We start from the raw sequence: 20,423 nt of genomic DNA on the forward strand, positions 1-20,423 counted from the left end.
AAAACAATGAAAAAGCCTGGAAAAATAAAGATGAAACTGCTAAAATGCTATTGTACTTACTTCTTTAAGTTATATTAGTATGGGAAGTAAGGCTATCACATTTACTTTACATACTTTTTGTTTTAGTATTTGTCCAAGATGAAGTGTTTTACTTTTACTTTTGTAATTTAAATAAATACGGTACTTTCAAAACTTCCCAAAATACCATTTTACATAGAGAAACCAAACCCCAGCAAACAGTTCCAGGCAATTGTCTCTAACATAGCTTCTCAAAATTTGCTTTCTACACTCCTCTCCCATGTTTCATCATCATTATCTATAGCATTCCCTAAAGCTCATCCTTTTCCCCAATCAATCCTACTTCACCATCTGATTTTATACTCACCTCCTCTTTGAATGTGTTTTATCTCCATGTAAGATTTAATACTTTGAAGGCAAGGATTGTTTTTTAATTATTTTTTATTTTTTTAATTTTTAATGTGATTGTCTTTTATATATTTTGTATTTCACTGTCCTACTGGAAGCTCAATTTACTTTTTTAGCTCAATTTAATTAAGGAAAATTACTGACATGCTGTATCAAACATTTCAAAATCTATAGTTTTTTTTTGTTTTTGGAAGCTCTAAGGCAGGACATTAACTTTAAAATATATAAATTCTGGTATATTTCCTTCCTCCCCAGTCAACATCCCATCTGGACTGACTGCTTTTTTCCAGCAAATATTCGAGAAAACAGAGGAGGAAAAAGCTCTTCCACCTCTTTGAAGACTGTGCAGTGGGGAGTCAAGGAAAAATGTGGCTCAAAGCCTACCACATTCTCACATTAGTAAGTACCTAAGCTCTCTGATTTTGTAGACAATTTGTACCAGTGAGAGATGTGATTAAATATAACAAAGTTCTTTCCAGTTCCCTTTTCTTCCTTCACCAGCCTTCCTGTGCAATTTCAATGTGTTGAGAACCTTTCCCCACATGAATCCTCAAAGGGGGTTCTAGGTGAGCTGCACTGTACATTTTTATCAAGAGGTTTGTCCCTACTCATTCTGCACTGTCTTATTCAGTGGAGATCTTCCCAATGAAATTCATTGTTTCTAACTATGCTAAGAGGGCCCTTGTGTGTTAGGGAACAGTGGAAAAGTTCCCAAAGAATTACAAAAAATGTTTACCCCATCCCATCAGGCAAGATGCTTCTGGCTGTCGTCTCCTTTGTTGGATTTATCCTTAAACCAGTTCCCAGAATCTGGCCAAAGTGTTAACAACTCCAGGTTTCACATTCACATAGTTTAGTGCACTGGATTCACATAGTTTAGTGCACTGAGGTGAAACAGCATCTCCTTCACTGCCAAACTGGTCCTAAGGATTTTCCCAGAAATCCTCCAAAAAAAATCCTTGGAATCTCACTGACCCAAGCATGGGAAATGGCCAATTCCTAAACCACGCCCTGGCAAAAGTAATGCCATGTCTTCATGTTTTGACTGATTTTAGAAGTTCCTAAAGGAATGGGATTACTTACATCAATCAGTCCCACTGAGGATGGGGACAGCTATTTCTGAGTCACATGGATTATCTCAAACTATGGCCTCATGGCAGTAAGACAGCTACCATATTTTTAAAGATGTCAGCTTTAAGTACCACTTCTTCCATGAATTTCTCTAATTTTGTGATTTTGAAATTTAAAAAAAAAAGTACCAAAGGAAACTTAACCTTTTCCAAAACCCCCTGAAAAGATAATTTATATATGAGACATTTTTATGTACACTTAAAAAGAAAAAATATTTTGATCTTAAAATTCTGTAAGCACTCTCTCCATAGATTAAGAAAAAACATTATTTCCATCATTAAAGAAATACCTCCTTAATATGAGTATTACCTCTTTAATATGAGTATTCCCATAAAAATTAAGGATTTGTGCTGGAATTTTCTAATTCTAAAAATTACTATAAACGAAGTCAGCAGGCAGTAGGCATTCTATAAACAAGTTTGTTGCCAATTTATGTATTATTCCCAATCAAATCACAGATATGCTTGATTAAACTGAGCTCCCATTCCAGAATCACCTCCTACCTCCTACCCACATAATTTAAACACAAAGTTCCTTTGGTGACTTTATTAGGAGTTGGGCTCCGAAACATGAATTCACTTACCTGTTATACCTTCTTCCTCTTTCTATTCCATACACTAGTATGGCTGAGGACTAATAACATTCTTAATTATAACAAGGCGGTATCTCTTTGCCCTTCAGGCAAGTGACCAAAGAAAGCGTTCTATGGTGGATGAAGCGAGACATCAAGGAGGAAAATTTATTTCAGCAAGGATATGCCTATGAGGACAAAATAGACTGAGTAAAAAGCCAGACATTCAGGGATTAGTTCTACCAAGACCATACACGTGAGGGGCATCTTGTCTGTCAATGTCATTTGAGAACTGTCTCTTCAGAAGTAATTCAAGCAGGGTCTCTCTTGCCTCTCAAGTAAACTAGAGAACCACATCTCTCTGAACACAAAGATTAGTACAGAGCTGTTCCCATGAAACTAGCTTGGCTTTTCAGGGTCCATTTGAGGTACTGATATGGACACTTGTTAAGAAATGGTCTCACGGCTCAGGCTGACAGCCTATGAAGCCAGGGTTGGAAGTAGTCATTTTTAGAAAATATAGAACATGCCTGCAGATAAGAGAACCATCATAGAGGAAAGCTTAGGCCAAAGGGAATAATTAATATGCCTGAATTGAATTTCACTCCCATGAACTTTAGCCAATAAAATTCCTGAATATCTTAAAACTCTAGTATCTGAATTTTGTTTTCGTATGAACAAAAATCTTTCATGGATGGATTTTTAAAATCACAGAAGAGTACATGGAAGAAAGCAGATGTGGTTCAATTCAAGCAGTTGGGTGTTCGCCTACCACATAGAAGGTCCATGGTTCGTTTCCTGATGCCTCCTAAAGATATCGAGCAAGACAGCAAACTAACATGACAGAGTGGTGCAGCAGGCTGATTCAACAAATGACGCAACAAAAAGACACAAGCTGGGAGCAAAGGTAGCTCAAGCGAGTGGGCTTCTCCCTCCCACATGGGAGGTCCCAGGTTCAGTTCCTGATGCCTAGTCCTAAAAAGAAGACAAGCACACAACAGACACAGAGAGCAGACACCGAACACAATGAAACAATGGGGGAGGGGGGAAACAAATCATTAAAAAGAGAGTACATGGAGGAAACCATACCTCTTGAAGCAACAAAGGCTGCCATAAGTGTGGTCAAATATGTAAAAAAAAATGGCCACTTTATATGTACCAATATTATTTTGACTATTGCAGAAAAAAAAGTATTTTAAAAATCTTTTGCACAATGTTTCAATTAATTCTTTTTATTTAAAAAAACTGAAATGGGGAAAGCAAGTTATTGTTAGGATTAAATGAGCTAACACAAAATATTTAGAAAAAATCCTGATACTTAGTAAGAACAAAACGCTAGCTTTTAAAAGTAGATTAACTTGGGAAGCAGACGTGGTTCGTGACTGGGCTTCCGTCTACCATATGGGAGGACATGGAGTCTCCTGGGGGGGGAAAAAAAAAAAAGGGCATGCCTGCATGGTGAGTCGAGTGCCTGCCCGCGCAGTAAGCCAGTACCCGCACAAATGAGACACATAGCAAGATGATGACACACAAAAAGAGAGATAAAGGGGAGAGTCAAGGTGAGGCACAACAGAAACCAGGAACTGAGGTAGCACAAATGACAGGGAACCTAACCTTTCACCCTATCAGAGGTCCCCAGGACTGAATTCAGTGAATCCTAGAGAAGAAAAATGAGGAGAAAAGACAAAAAGAGAAATAGATAGAGAAGATCACAGACAATGGACACATACAACAAAAAACAGACAACAAAAAACAGCAGGGCAGAGGGTGGGGGGCGGGCGGTGAGGAGGAAGAGGTGGGGAAAGGGGAAGGAAAAGGAAAAAAAAAATTTAAGTAGATTTACTAGATACTAAGTTCCCTAACACCCAAAATGCAAACTTTAGATTTGACATTTAAGTGACTGGACACCTAATTTAGGAAAACCTTCTGAGTAATGAGAAGGCTAAATTAACAATTTAATCGTCAGCAGAATCTAACGCCATTGTTTAAACTCATCTATTTTAACTTTTACAAAAATGAGGTGGCTTAGGAAAACCAAATGGATAAAAGTACACATTGCAGTTCTCACTGCCTAATAAAGGAAAATCTAACAGTGTATTTTACATATGACAAGAACTAAATTTGCATTTTCATTTATAATACTAGATTCCCATAAGATGGTATTTTCATAATTATGAACAAGAATGATTATATCTCATTTCCTAGAGATGCTTCTTGTTTACAGTCTGAGATACCTTAGTAATATTAATGCAATGAACAACTTCTAATACTGTATGTACTACAGTTGTTAAGTATATGGGCTTAGAGCTTGATAGCCGGGGTTGAATCTTGGCCCCATTAATTACTGCCTTTATAATCTTGGGCAAGTTACTGGCCTCTGTGGGATTCAGTTCTCATCTAAAAACAATAGGATGTTATGTGAGGATGAAGTCAGTCAGTATTTAGAAGCTACACAAGTGCCTGTTACATTGTAAGGGCTCAGTATGATTTTTACCTTATTATTACTATTTTATGTCGAGAAAGCATCCTTACCTATCAGTTTTAATAACTGGTTATCTTTTAAAATAACATTCTTGGTGATTCCTCCAAAGTTAGGAATTCCTGAGTTTAACAACTTCAAAAAAGAAATAGTACAACTGGTTTATGTTTAAAGGCAATGCCAAGAATAGAACCCAGGTTTCCTAAAACCCTGTTAAGTGTTCTTTTCCTTCTACTAGACTGTACAGACTTAAAATAAATCTTCAGGCTTTATTTTGAAAACAGGTGAAATAAAACAATTCATGGTGAATGCATTGAAAAATGTTCTAAATGCTGGTAAAAGTATGAAGGCAGGCAGAAAAACTATTTTTTTAAATAACCCTGAAGACTGAAGTTCTTATGTGCCTCTTTTCAAGCCAATAAATATATATTAAATGTATAACTGTGTACCAAGATTTAGTACAGAGTGGAACTGTAAATATGACTGTTTGAAATAAAGTGGTTAAACATTCAAATACTCCCAAATGTTTAGATATTCAACTTTTTAGACTAAATTTGCAGGCACAATTCAAGAAACTAAATATGAGAAATACTTTCATGACCTCTGTATTCTTGTGAGGCTCTATTTCTGCTATATAGCTCAGTACTATTAAGAGAGACTGGGAGTTAAAATACAGAAACTAGTTCTAAAAACATTTGAAGCTCAAAAACAGCAAACCTGAAATTGGAAAATCCTATAACATTCTAATAGACCCAAAAACGTTATTTTTATCAGATGAATAAAAACTTATCCAAAATATCAACATAATTCCATTATCATCAGTTTATATATTAGAAATTAAAAATAAGTTTTTAATATAATCAGCTTAGGTCAACTGTTTCAGCTAAAATACGCGGAAAAAAGGCAAATTCCTTAACAAAAGTATTTTGATGTTCACTAATGCATAACAAAAACTTGCAACCAAATAAAAAAAGAAATACAATAGAAAAGTGTCAATCTTTACCAATTTATTTTATACAAAACAGTAGCAATGTAGAATATGGGAATTATCTTCTGCTGCCATACACGCAGGTTGAGAACATTCCAAGCCAATGTATACAGTTTAGAGGAGAATGCTAAACAATAGCATCGATCATGCTACTGAACATAGGAATTATTTCGAAAGGTTAAAAAGTAGATAGCAATAATGTCTTCTTAATATTGCTCTCATCATTGAAGACTGAAAAAAATAAAATAAAAAGTGACTTTATAAGTTTAAAAAAGGGGGGGTGGGTAGGAGGGAAAAACCAAGAGGCTGCTACAACACTGCCATTCAGTCAAACCATCATACTTCAATATTTGCATACTTGATAGCAGCATTATTTTTACTGAACCGTGTGCAACTACATGTAAAAACACATCAAAGCAAAATATCATGGCAGTTATCAATCAAGATCCGAAAGAAAGAAAACTAACCAAAAAAAATAAAATAAAATAACCCTAGGATGAACACACTATAAAGTAGATGAACATTTATGGAGAATGAATCAATATCTACATTCATGGACTGTTCCATTCTGCCCCAATAAAAGTGTCAACTCAATTATCAACTGTGCATTTTTGGCGGATTTGAGTTTTTCCAGTTCTTGTTATACTGCATGCTTGGAACATAAAAGGATCATAATAAATCCTTCTACACAATGAGCTTTAAGTAGACAGCTGAAAATAAACTTACTACTTGTAAACACACACAAAAAAAATACAAGGTATTTTATCTTTAAACAATCAGTGCTTCCAAAAGCGCATTATCTTCGATATCGACCTCTCTCCCCTCGGTCTCTGTCCCGATCACATAATCGTTCCCGTTCTCTTTCTCTATCACGTGCTCTATCTCGCTCTCTATCTCTTCTGTTATCTCTTGGACGGTCTCGCTCTCGTTCCCGATCTCTTTCACGGGGTCTACTTCTCCGGCCACTGACAACAGCTTGTGTGCGACGAAGGAAATCATCCACCCTCATATCATAATCATGCTAGAAAAAGGAAGGGATGTGTTCAGTACGTCAAAATTTCAGGTGGAATTTACAAGTCCTAATACTGTAGTTACTTGGTAAAGAGGAAAAATCTAGAGTGATGCAGTAATTAATTCACTAAATGGAATTTTGACATTATTTAGAAAAAGCACTTTGATCAGACACCTGGAACAATTAATCAAATCTCACTGAAATCCACTTCTATCATTCGGCTTCCAACTTTAGTGAATTTCCATCCAATCACTCCAAATAAGATTTAAGTTAAAGTAATCACCTAGTGATGACCGACCACGTGTACATGCTGCCAATTATGCAAAATGATTTTAATGTTTTTCTAAAACAGGCTCTTATTTTTTTTCCTCCTTTAATTCTACAAACAATTCTGAACAAACTCTGTCCTGTTAAAGTGAAATTAGGAATTTCTATGTTCCAGATTTTTGTTTTCAGGCCAAATTGTTGATAAACATTTATGGAATTTGATAAAAGTAGTGAGAAAATATGCACCTCATACTAAGTCTATCTGTGAAGTCTATTCCACAGAAAGTTACTGATGCACAAAAGGCTGAGGAGGACCAGGAAAGGAAAAATAAGCAACTGTGTGAGGTACAAGGAAAGTTTTCAATTGCAGCTATTTCTAAGCTTGACCCACTGCTCTAATTTAAACTTTCTATCTATTCTTAGTTATCAGCATGCCCTTACTTTCTGCACTTGCTCCCTTTGCATAAGTTAGCTTACCCAAGCTTTTTTAAACATAATGAATATGCAAGTCTTATATAAGCATGGTATATACTAACTTAAAAATTACTGTACAAAGAACTTGTTTAAAAGAACAAGTACACTTCAGTAAAAGAATCCTAGAAATTTTATTGTGAAAATCATCTGACCATTTATAAAGTCTTTTTTAAAAACACCACAACCCATCTTGTCAACTAAGTTTTCATTGTGACTAAATTTCATTGTGACTAAATTTAAACTACTAATTTAATTCGTCAGTTAGGAGCCTCAAATTGTTGTACTAAACGTTAAGTCCTATTGTAGTTCGATTCTGAAGCATTAATATTTTTATGAAGATAAGGAAAAAATAAAGTACATAAAAGCATCTCAAAGATAAGGCAGGAAACCACTGCTCTCACTGGCCTTCTCAAATATGCATAATCTTCATCCTAGCAGGAACATAAAATGATGTTTACTTGGCCCAGAACCCATTCTCAAGCAAGGAAGCAAAATCACAATTTGTATATTCTACTTTACCAAACTACCATCCTAAACCTATCTAACTTAGGTTTACCTTATGCTTCCAACAAGTGCTGAGACAATTTACACTTCTTATAATAAAATATACTTAGGGGGAAAAAAGGGCTTAATAACCAAAACTCTACCCATTAGTATAAGGAAAACTCAGAAGCCACACTCTAGACAATGTCTTTCATTCATCCTATTTCAAAACACTGAAGTGACCAAGTTTTTCCATCAAATGTATCCAATATTAAGTTATTAGAACCAAATGGAGGGCATTTATTCTCCTGCTGCATTTCTTAGTATCACTTTGTCACTTGCTAGCGACATTTTAAGAACACAAGGAAGAGGTGAAACAAGTCACTTGGTTATGAGTTTTAACAAAATTTGGTAGAAATAAAAATGACTAAATGAGATTTATAGATGATCTGTTAACTAACTTAATATAAACCATCTGTCCTATAAAAGTTAAATAGTCCAAATATGTGAAAAGTTCAAAAAATATCTATTATTAGCAGTATTAAATATATAAATATAATTGAAGAATCAAGTATAAAAAGTAACTATTCTACATACCATACTTAGTACATTACTTAAGTTATATGCAGAAGTTAACTAATTTAAGCATTCAGTTTCTGATTTGATTAGTAAAGGGAACAAAGTCTCTCTAAATAATCTAAAGGTGGATGATCAGCCTTTTTTACAGGTCAGGGATTGAACCCGGGACCTTGTATGTGGGAAGCCTGTGCTCAACCACTGAGCTACATCAGCAAACCTGAGCTGTTTTTTTTTCATTTTTTGCTTGGTTTTGTTTTTTTCAGAAGGCACCAGGGACTGAGCCCAGGACCTCCCATGTGTGAAGCAGCATTCAACTGCTTGAGCCACATCCGCTACCAGCCATTTTTTTTTAAAATAAAAATAAGATGTGAGTTATTTCAAAATCATCTGCATTAAGAATATGAAATGGTCACTCAAAATAATCTGGTATCCCCCACATTTAAATTACCTACAGAATTCTAAGTAGTTCCCTCATAACTATGCTTTCTAGTGCACTTACTACTCGTTTATCTCTGTATCTTGCTTCATGCGGTACTGGATGATGTCCTGAGTAAGGGGGATGGGTTTGAGGAGGTGGAGCATGGTGCTGGTAATAAGGATGGTGTGTAGGTTGTTCCATTCCAGGATAAGGAGGCTAAAAAAAAAATAACAACAAAAAACAAAACAAAAAAAAACACATCCATAAGAATCTACCAAATGTCCTTGTAAACTGTTCTTAGAATCCAACACCTAAAACACCTCCCCCAAACAATTTAATCTGAACTAGCCATTTGCTTTAATGACACTAAGATTCTTCAAAATACTCTATTTTCTGTTGAAAGAATGTGTGTAATAAACTCAAATTTCACATCTTTTTAAAGATTTAACATGTTTGTAATTTTCTATGTATCACCTAAATGCTAATTAAAATAGTAACACTTACATAGTAATTACTGTAAGCCAGGAACTGTACTAAGTACTTTGTATATCGCCTTTAATTCTCACAGAAACCTTACTATTATTCCCAATTTACAGAAGGGAAAACTGAGGCACCAAGGAGTCAAGTGACTTGCTCAGCACCACTGCTATTAAAGGGGGTGGGAGCCAGAACACAACTTCAGACAATCAGGCTCTAGAATCCATGATTCTTAACCACAATGTACAAATCTAGTCTTTAAACAAAAAAAAAAAAACACACAGAAGCTAAAGAACTTTTAAATGCCATATAGAATAAAGGGTAAACTAAAGATTGCTTTTAGTTAACGTCACCAAAATATAGTCAGGGTTTAATTAACTTATACAATGCTAAATTTACCAAATATTACTTGAGTCACTATACTAAGCTTTACACGTAATCTGTATATGGTCTTCTCAACAATTCAGTGAGGTTGCTACTACTCCATTAAATTTTAAGCTACCCAAAGACAAATACTGCATCCATTTCATGCACCACTGTACATTCAACAAGCAGACTGCCTTGCACAGAGTATTTGCTAAGCATCTGTTTGATTAGCCCAAGAATGAACACATGGCCACTGAGTTTCATAGACAAGGGAAGCTAAGTAAGTATCAAGAAATTTGCCCAAAGTCATAGATATGGGTAAAAAGAACATATTTAAACTCAAGCAAGGGTGTACGACTCATCACTACAATAATTATTATACATTAAGCCCATTTTGTGAACACAAATCAATTTATTCATTAATCTCTAGTTTTTAAAAACACTGCAATTTTTTAATCACCAAAATATGTATTTCAAGTCTCTTAGTAACTATACCAATCATACTCCAAGTCACCCAACATATTAAATAACTTCAAAAAATAACTAATACAAACCATTCCTTGCCAAGGTGGTGGTGGTCCCATGTTATGAAATTCCCTCACATAATCATTGTAGGACTAAAAAGAAAGATAAGTTCAATATTAAATACAAATCATCCCAGAATGAAAAATGTATCAGACCCTGATTAAATACATAAAATGAAATGCTTACCCCATTTAAAAACACATCTCGGCGAACTCCTGAAAATCGTCTGTTGGGAATAAGATTTGTGAAACTAAATTCAGGTAATTCATAAACTAGTTCCAAGAATGTAATTCAAAACTATTCAAGAGTGAACCCAACTTACCTGTCTACTTCCTGGTATCGAGGATCCTTTAAATACCCTGTTCAAACATTAAGCATTTTAGTAAATCAAATTTATGTATTTTTATTATGGCATTATAATTAAAACTTTCTTACCACTCATTTCAACTCTTTCCATGAAATATGTACTTTAAGTGATGCTAATATGTTATTCCATTTTCAAATTTTCTTCAGAGATTACATGATAATCTGGGAAGTGACTAAATAACTTAATGATATCACACAATTAAAAACTGTTAGAGAAGCTTTTCATAGGTATCTTCTAAATTCATATCCCAAAGCTGGCTAGACAGGAACATTCTTCATTTTGCACCATAGGGATGTTAAAGGCAAGGGAAAAATCTTGAGGACACTGTATTTGTTTCCTTAAAACAAACGTTTTTCTTCCATCTTGAGTATATACAAGCCTTTCTAGGTCAACCATAGATATTAAAAAGTGAAAACTTAAGGGACAGAGAAGCAAAATTGCAAAAATAAAGTTGTATACATTTTAAATGAAAGAACCATACACATAAGAGAAAGAAAATTATTTTCCTCCCTTCTTTGAGTAAGGACCCAGCAAACTAAAATGCTGAAAGCATGTGACTGGCAATATTACTGGGAAATTTTCACTTTCTAGAATATTGTGTCATTTGGGGAAAAAATGAGGCTTATCAAGCCACTTGTTATGTAGTAATGCTATAATGCTCAATTTCATGAATTTCCAAATATCCTAAGCCTTATGAATGTTATCACCAACTGTTTCAATATATGCTATCTTGACTATAGATTGCTTTTAGACTAAAATTGAAAAAGCTGCTTTTAGATTACAAACCAAAATCTTCCCCCTCCTCTCTAAAAACATTAAATTAAAAATTTTTATTTTAAAAAATATGGCATTAAGTCCAATTTCCAATTAAAGCTATAAACCACATGAAATACTAAGTATCATGCGGCCTAAAAAGTACAGTAGACTATATAAGGTCATTAGCTTTCCCTAACTTCATTTAATTTTAAAACTCATGTGCAGGTAAGTTTCCATTTTTGCAGTAGTTAAAAATCAACCATTTCAAATAATAAAATTATGATAATGGACCACACTGGAATAAAATTAGACTACCTTAACAAAATATGGGAAGACCTATTAATGAGAAATTATTGATGATTTCCTTAGGTTTAAGTATTCATGTCCTAAGAGTTTTCTCACTTTATAAATTTTTCAATTAGCTTTAAGTTAAATATCTGCAGGATTATAAAATATTAACCTGGTCTCTGGTGAAACTCAGGGGGATAGTCAATCCTTGGTTTCTTTCTGCTGTTATGAATATCATAATCTTCTGGTCGACGCCTACACAAATTAGACACATTAGAAATTAAACCAAAAACTGCTGGGAGAACAAACAGCAAAGCAAGAGATTTTGATAGAAATAAATACAAAGACTAGCCCAATATTTCCTTTAATTTTTGGTGAGCCAATAATCTTAAATTCCTAAATTTTAATTCTTTCCAATTAATTACTACCAATCAAACTTTATATTGCTGGAAGCAGATGTTATTCTGCAATCTCATGCTATGATGAGACACTTGGAAACAGCAATCTGCCCAAAACATGTAAATCACATTTCAGTATAAAAGTAAATGAGCTGAGGATCAGATATAGCTCAAGTGACTGAGCTCCTGCTTCCTATATATAATAAGGTCCCAGGTTCAATCCCCAATACCTCCTAACAACAAAACGAACAAACAAATGAAAACATCAACTCAAGGGAGCCCATTTAGCTCAGTGGTTGTATGCCAGCTTCCCACATATAAGGTCGCGGGTTCAATTTCCGGCCCCAGTACTTCAAAAAAAAAATAGATATAATAATAATAATAATAATAATAATAATAATGAGCTGACCTCAAACTAATGTAAATACCTACTTTAACAATTAAAATACTTTTCCAAATAAGGTCTCCAAGTGTCAGGGAAAGAAAACCCTACTCTCATTATACAACAGGTAACTCAAATTCACATGTTTAAACTTATTCTTATTAATGCCATTTGAGGATAAGTCTAAACAAAACTAAGAAATTCTTTAAAATTTTCTTCTACTTTGCACAAAATTACACTTTTCACATGATCATACAGAAAAATGATACTGAGCAAAAATTAATTTACAGAAAAGTTTTTAAAATCTTACTATTTTGAAAGCTTAATTTCTACAGTTAACAGAGCCTTAAAATAAAATTAGCTTTTATAAATTGGCAGGTAAAGGGTCAGTCTTAACATTCTTTAAACTAATTCATACTACTCCTTAACAAGGTGAAATTTTACTGTCTGCTGAGGGTAGCTCTTTCCTGTCTTCCATAAATTTCAATGGTTATTATAAAACATCATTACATACACTTCCTTTTATATAGCATTTAATGAAGAGTTAAACAAAGTAAAAATAGAGGGAAAAAAACCCTTTATGTCAAATACTCTATAATAATAAACTGGAATTATTAGTTTTCCAGCTATTTTTCTGAATACTGACTGCTTTCATTAACTTTTGCAACACAAGTTAAACTATTTACCCAAACTGCAAAGTTGAACGCAATAATCCCAAGCCCCCCAACAGAATAAAAACAGTTCCATCTACAATAAATTAAACTAAGAAAATTAAAAGCTGGTTTAAAAAATAAACATACCGCTTTCTTGTAGTTTGGGGAGTGCATTTACGACCGGTATAAAACATGATAGTAACAGTTCATAAGTAGTCCAACTACTGACTTTAAGCTGTAAGCCACATATATAAATGGAGGCCCTGGCAGGCTTGAGAGAAGGTGTAGTGGTGTAATAAGTATAGTTTGCAGTCCATTGCAAAACTGAGGTAACAACTTCACTTGTTTATACTGTATTGCACTGGAAACCTCATCTTAAAACTTCAAAAGACATCTTGGTGCTCAGTCCTTTTAGGCCAAAAATAAGGGGGCTCTGCCAGGTTTCCTCCTACCTACTCGACAGTGTCCTTTTTAAGCTCAAAGAAATGGGGCCTCTTGTTGGATTATCTGTACCTACCACAGGATGTTTCCACCAAAAGGAAACTTAACCAAGGTTTCATCCCATCAACCACACATCCAACAGTCTTTAGTAGAATATTTTAGATTTAGCTGTATGCAAATCTATACAGGGGAAGGTGTTGGGTAGAAGGGCTTAAATCAGTCCTTTGCAAAGACTTCTCCAATTCTGTAACAAGTTAAACCCCCTTTTTCTGGAAAATGCTGATTAGTTCATAAGGTAGTGATCAATAACCATGGCGATCCTCTAAAAAACACTTTTAAGTCCACAGGTACTGCCAGCATCTGGAAAAGTTGTAAACAGACACAGCAACAGCCCTTCTTTTTGGTTTGTTGCCGGGTCTCCCAGGGCCACTTGATCCCCTTTGGAAAGAACCTATCGTTTTCAGAAGCTCAGCAAGATGTGTGAATTCAGTGGGTACATGTTAGAGAATATTTGGCAATGGGGTTAACACAGCACGGTGGTAAATTTGAAACAGTCCCAATAATGCTCCTCTTGAATAGCAAAATAACTTAAAATATTTTATCCTCTAAATGAGGCGTCATCTTCTGAAAAAATATTAGTGATCCTTTATAAAAGTCCCATATCTGAAAAGGCTTATCCAGAGACACACCTGAAAGAAAAGGCTTTTTACAAAATATTAGCAATTTTTGCAAATAAAGATTTCCTCCTCTTCCTCCTTTCTATCCTGTTCTTAGCAACAAATGCCTACCTCATTTCAATTGTATACATTGTATTATCAGAATATTATCTAATCTAAACTGGTTATGGCTCTTTAACAAATACTTTTTTTCTGCAAAAGGAAAGATCCCCATTTTCCTCTTGAAAAATGACTGAGACCAAGGTGACCATGTGAAATCCTCAATGAAGCCACAAACTAGTCCATGCAGCTTGATTTGAGGATTTTCTCTTTCTTCTTTACCGCAGGACAAACTTTTGACGAATCACATTCCTCCATCATGTTATTCTCACATATGTGCCTATTATCAGTCCAAAGAACGTTTCTAACCTTCCCACATCCCGGACTGGTTCTCGACGGGATGGACGTCCTCTTGACCGGGGCTGAGAATGCATTCTTCTCTTGTGACGCATTTTATGAATGACCTGATACAAGTCAATACTTTCATCAGGGGGAAATAGAAGACAAAGCTGGGTTCCACATTCAAGTTCAATTTCCTGAAATAGGAAAGTAGTAATTTACAATATGTAAATAGGAGAAACCTTTCAATAGACCTATATTTTCCAAAAACAAAGGCAGACTGACTTGGAAGCTTCCTTCCCAAGGCTGATCAAATTGTTTAAAAAAAAAAAAAAAATTTTTTTAGATATATAAAATCTCTCAAAAATGTTTCATGTATATATAAAAAATAAAAACTTAAAGTATAGATCTCCAAAGTTAGAGACAGAAACAGTTGCTTAATACTCTGCGGCAATCGTCCTCTGCAAACAGAGGGGTATTTCTTTGTGCAAGACACAAAAATACCAGGACAAAGCCATCCATCTTAAAATAGAAGAAAAATACATATATTAATTTCCATAAAAATACTTTTATGTGGCATCTAATAAGTAAAAATTAGTTTCTTAATTCATGAAGAACAGCAATTTAAGTTATATTAACTCTGACTTAAGTTTATTTACTAATCACTACATTGTTAACAACTTGGATAGTTATAAACTACTAAATTCCCTAAAATAGAGGCAAACTGATCTATGAACAACTTTTTAAAATTACATTTTATTTGCAATTAGCATCACTTTTACTTAGGAGTAATAAAAACAGAATGATATTACTTCTGGCTCAGAATTATCAATGGAAACACCACAGAGGATCAAAGATTCATATTTATTTTTTAAATTATTACACACTTCCAACTTAATTTGCAGACCTGAAAACTTGAATGTAAACAGTTAAATCTTTTTTATAAGGCTCCTTCTGTTAAGAAAACTTAAAAAGCACTTGAATGGTATTTCTAAAATGTATCATAGGTGGTACAGAATATGTTAAATCAGTGATAATATAATGAAAGAACATTTATACTCAGACCAATTCCCTTGAAAAATTTTCCCTTCAGTAATATTAATGAAACAATTATATAAAGCTACTGCTATTTTAACATCAACAGAGGCCTCAACAATCACTTGTTGTCACAAGTAAAACACGTACTCCAAGTAAGAATCTTTCACAGAAATTCTTTCTGAAATGGTTAAAAAAAAAAAGGCCTTCAAAGGGACAATTACATATATGTGTTAAACATCAATTAAAAAGACAAACCTGTCCATCACGTCCAATCTTTACTGGCTTATGTTCATTCCAAGGATTGGTGAGATGAGCCGACTTAGTGAAGGGTAACTCACGCCTAAATACAAGGTAAAATCATTACAATCTTTTGCTGAATACTTGAAGAACTTAACACTACTTAAATAGAAAACTGCTATGTTAACTGTGATTTAAATGAGACTAAAATAATCACTTAAACTAGGTCTTTTTTTTTCTTTTTTTTTTTTTTTAAGATTTTATTTATTTCTCTCTCCTCCTCCCCCAAACCCCGTTGTCTGTTCTCTGTGTCCATTTGCTGCATCTTGTTTCTTTGTCACCTCTGTTGCTGTCAGTGGCGCAGGAATCTGTCTCTTTTTGTTGCGTCAGCTCTCCATGTGGGCAGCGCCACCCTTAGGCAGGCTGCACTTTCCTTCACGCTGGGCGGCTCTCCTTACGGGGTGCACTCCCTGCGTGGCAGGGCATCCTTATGCACATCTGCACTGTACATGGGCCAGCTCCACACGGGTCAAGGAGGCCCGGGTTTTGAACCGTGGACCTCCCATGTGGTAGACAGACGCCCTAACCACTGGGACAAGTCTGTTTCCCTAAACTGGTAGATCTTAATTCTCTATAAAGGGAGTCCCTTTCACAAGAGCTCTAATTCTCAAAAAAAAAAAAAAAAGCTATGTAGTACCATGCTAAAGAGTATGAGTTTTTGAGTTTTGGAATCAAGAGTATGAGTTCTAGATTTACATCCTAACTCTTGATTTCTCCAAGCCGGAGTTTCTTCATCCTTTAAATGATAGGATTACCTACCTCACCACTATTTTAAATAGAGTTCAAGTGGGATGACTTATGTAAAATGTATAGCATTGTACCTGCTTCTATATAATCAAAAAAAAACTTTGTCATTATTAAGTGATCAACAAATTGAACCATAATCTGGCTGTTAACATAACGAAAATATTTAAAGGTCCTCTAGTCTTGGTTCAAGGCTGCTTTCTCAGATTCAAGTGTCCTCCCATAATCAACAGAGTAAGACATTCCCAACCAACCATAAGAAGGCTTTCTAGCTGGACAATACAAATGTTTACTTATAAATTCATATATTTGTGTTTATTATGTCTTCAACTTACGTGACTGTTAAACCCTGACTCTAAGACTGTTTCATCAATAAAAATGAGAATAACAGGACAAAATGGTCTCACCAAACGTAAAAAGGTATTCTGTATTTTGACAGTTCTATACCAACCTAGCACCATGCTGAACACAAAGATATGTGCTAAACAGCATTCAATAAGATTTTAATATATTTGTGCATGAAACAAATAACAACAAATTAAATAAATTCTTTAATTAAGTATATACTGTCTCTACTGTATAAATACAACCCAAGGCCAGGCACAAACAAAGATGAGTGAGATTAATCGCAGCTTTCATCCCCAACCTTTCTTCCATAGCCATTATCAGCCAAAGGAAAATAAGCACACATAATTATTTTTTAAGAGAACATATACCATGAACAGAATATAGAAGTGGCTTTTTTTTTTAAATGGGGGGGAGACCATATCTATTTTGGGGCAAAGAGAAGTAATTAGAAAATGCCTCCTACGATCAGACTGAAAGAAAACGACCCAGGTAAAGACATATGTTGAGAGGTAAGACAAGGTTACAGAAGTATGCCTAGAAAAGCAAATTAACAAAGTAGCACGCTCTGTGGTGGTGGTGATGTGTGTGGTATTGGGAAGGGGTTAGTGAGTCAAAGAAATACAATTAGTATTATTAAAATGCTTGGTTTCTAGGTCTAACACATCTCACATCACATCAAAAGTGATTCAATAGAGTACATAATTTTTCCTTTATACTTCAAACAAGTAATTAAAAGGCAAACAAAAAGGAATACAGACTAATCTATGAATAAAAGCCCATCATTTCAAATTAAGAAAAAAATAAGGCGGCGGACTTGGCCCAGTGGTTCGGGCGTCCGTCTACCACATGGGAGGTCTGCGGTTCAAACCCCAGGCCTCCTTGACCCGCGTGCAGCTGGCCCACGCGCCATGCTGATGCACGCAAGGAGTGCCCTGCCACGCAGGGGTGTCCCTGTGTTGGGGAGCCCCACATGCAAAGTGTGTGTCCCGCAAGGAGAGCCAACCCATGTGAAGAAAGCACAGTGTGCCCAGGAGTGGCACCACACATAGAGAGAACTGACACAGCAAAAAGAGACAGATTCCCAGTGCTGGTGTCAAGAATATAAGGGGACACAGAGGAACACAAAACGAATGGACACTGGGAACAGACAATGGGGGTGGGGGGAGAAATAAAAATCTTAAAAAAAATAAACAAAAATCTTAAAAAAAATAAACAAAAATGAATGTCACTCTTAAAAATAATCCATACCATGTTTTCCCATAAACTGCCATCAGAACTGTAAAGTTTATAATTTTACTTTCCTAAAAAAACTATAAACTTTTTCTTTGCACAGAGCTTTCTGCTACTTTGTTAACAATCAGCCTAATTCACTAGTTCTACTATTATCATTGCCCAAATTATCTTCTTAGCTCCTTACTGTCCTAGGTAAGTTTAACTTCACCTAGGCTGAATGTGGGCTGACCCACATTCCCGTTCATCTTTGCCTTGTGTTCTTCTCTTTTACTAACCACACACATCCATATACCACCATACCAGCAGTTTCTGTTTCTGCATTTTCCTTGTGGTAAGTCTGAGTACCTGAACAGAAATAGCCTCTTTCTTACCTTTACTCTTATTTAAACTTCTTCATGCCCAAGAAAATGCAACACCCAACTTATAACTCACGAGGAATCCATGTGGTCTACCCTTTTCAAATATTTTATGTAACTAAAATGAATTTTATAGGTAATAGATTTGGGCATTGTTGGCTTATAACAATGAGTGTTGATGCCATCTAAGTCACTTCCATATCTGAGCTTTTCATGAACAAAGTTTCAGTAAGAATATGAAAATAATGGTGATAGCTCCATGTTCCAAATAAGATTAATTACTTTTCTAAATAAATGTATTTAAATCTTGATTAATCCAGTTTCAAAAGATCACAATACCAACTAAACATGGTTTGCTAATTTCCTTAAAAACTATTTTATAACTAAATATTTCCAAAATTGTTAACAAAGTCAAAAAATAATTACTTTGCCAATACATAGGAACTAAATGATGTGATAAATCACTAAAATCACAGGTGTGACAGCTAACATTTCAAGCAACTATCCAATTCACAACAAATATGCTGATATACAAATGAAATACATAAAACTCTGACTAAAATAAACCTTTATCTTTTGCATAGTTTAACAGATTACAAATACAGTGAACAACACAAGTATTATGACCTTATTTTTACTTTAATACTCTGAATTTTATGGATTCTTATGGTCTAAGAACGAGATTAAAAAATAGCAATTTTCATCAGAAACAATAATAAATTAAAACTAAACAACTAGCATTTTATGTTATTCCCAACTAACAGCCCATTAAAAACAAAGGCAACTTTAGTCTTTATTACAGCGTACACTTTACCTGCAAATCCAGTCAATTTTAAAGACACCTCCAAGCATTTTAGCACTCATTCCTGCTGGAAGCACCCAATGTATAGGAGATCCTCCATGATGTGATTCTGAAGAAAGTCTTGCAAACCCTAAGGGAATCAAATCATAACATAATATACAGATGCTCACATAGCTAGGTAAATGTGTTTTTTTTAATGTTCAAATCATTTTTATTCTTACCTTGAAATTTTCCACTCTCTCTGACAGAAAATATTAAAATAACACTCCTTGCAGATCTGAATGCAACATTTAATTTCTTCTCATTGACAGGCAACGTGGACCACACTCCCTAAGCAAGTAACATACATGTCACAAATTGAAATTGACTGCAAAAATTCCATATTTCCAAAAGAACAAAGCTACTGGTTGAAGTTTATTTTAAATTCAAGTATGCTATAATGAAGAAAAGTCTATCAACTGCCAAAATAATGTGATAATGATTTATAAAAAGCTCAGGAAAAATATGGATTAATACAGCAGCCCTAACAAAATAATTAAAACAATTAGTTAAGACATTTTGAAGATCAAATCTCATGAGCTAGCATTCTATCATAAAACTAATCACCTATACTCATTTTAAAACCACAATCATTTACTGTGGTAAAAATATGCTATCTTAAGGGAATCACAACTTGCATAACATTTGCCTTTCAAAGAAACTATGCCTAAATTAAGTACTTAAAAATTATTTTATTAAGTAACCACATGAAGTAAATAATTTCTGTAAGGATTTAAGCACTTCTCAGTTTTTCTATTAAGTTCAAATTATTATTTATTAATATTTGACTAAAGTAGCCTGTGTTTTACCTAGAGCAGGAATAGTTTGGAGGCAATAGATGGAATGAGAAGACAGTTATAATTCAGTTCAAACCAAAGTGCTCATACAAATTAGGATCTTTCATTCATACTAAGTGCTTAATCAGTACTGCCTAAATCTACTCCAGCTGAAAAACAGTATTAGGCCAAGTGTAGGTAATTCTTGACCTGTTAGAAAGATAGTAAAATAATATTGACAAAAACATAGTTAA

At 34.5% G+C, this 20,423-nt stretch overlaps 1 protein-coding gene across 4 annotated transcripts in view; it reads right to left on the reverse strand.

Annotated features, from left to right (window-relative positions):
- Positions 1-5,599: 5,599 nt before the first annotated feature.
- The window catches only part of YTHDC1 (YTH N6-methyladenosine RNA binding protein C1), a 32,092-nt gene continuing 17,268 nt past the window's right edge, over positions 5,600-20,423 (reverse strand). For 2 of the 4 annotated variants that reach the window (XM_004478338.4, XM_004478340.4), the window contains 10 exons: positions 19,576-19,684; positions 19,367-19,484; positions 15,830-15,914; positions 14,567-14,733; positions 11,780-11,862; positions 10,519-10,555; positions 10,383-10,422; positions 10,226-10,288; positions 8,910-9,044; positions 5,600-6,616 (listed from right to left, as the gene is read on the reverse strand). In XM_004478338.4, the coding sequence (XP_004478395.1) occupies positions 6,392-6,616; positions 8,910-9,044; positions 10,226-10,288; positions 10,383-10,422; positions 10,519-10,555; positions 11,780-11,862; positions 14,567-14,733; positions 15,830-15,914; positions 19,367-19,484; positions 19,576-19,684 (1,062 nt within the window). In that variant the 3' untranslated portion in view covers positions 5,600-6,391. Of the gene's footprint in view, positions 6,617-8,909; positions 9,045-10,225; positions 10,289-10,382; positions 10,447-10,518; positions 10,556-11,779; positions 11,863-14,566; positions 14,734-15,829; positions 15,915-19,366; positions 19,485-19,575; positions 19,685-20,423 lie in introns of all 4 variants that reach the window. The other 2 variants (XM_004478337.3, XM_004478339.4) reach the window with 1 other exon arrangement.

Source organism: Dasypus novemcinctus, chromosome 1, assembly GCF_030445035.2.
Source record: "Dasypus novemcinctus isolate mDasNov1 chromosome 1, mDasNov1.1.hap2, whole genome shotgun sequence".
NCBI lineage: Eukaryota > Metazoa > Chordata > Mammalia > Cingulata > Dasypodidae > Dasypus > Dasypus novemcinctus.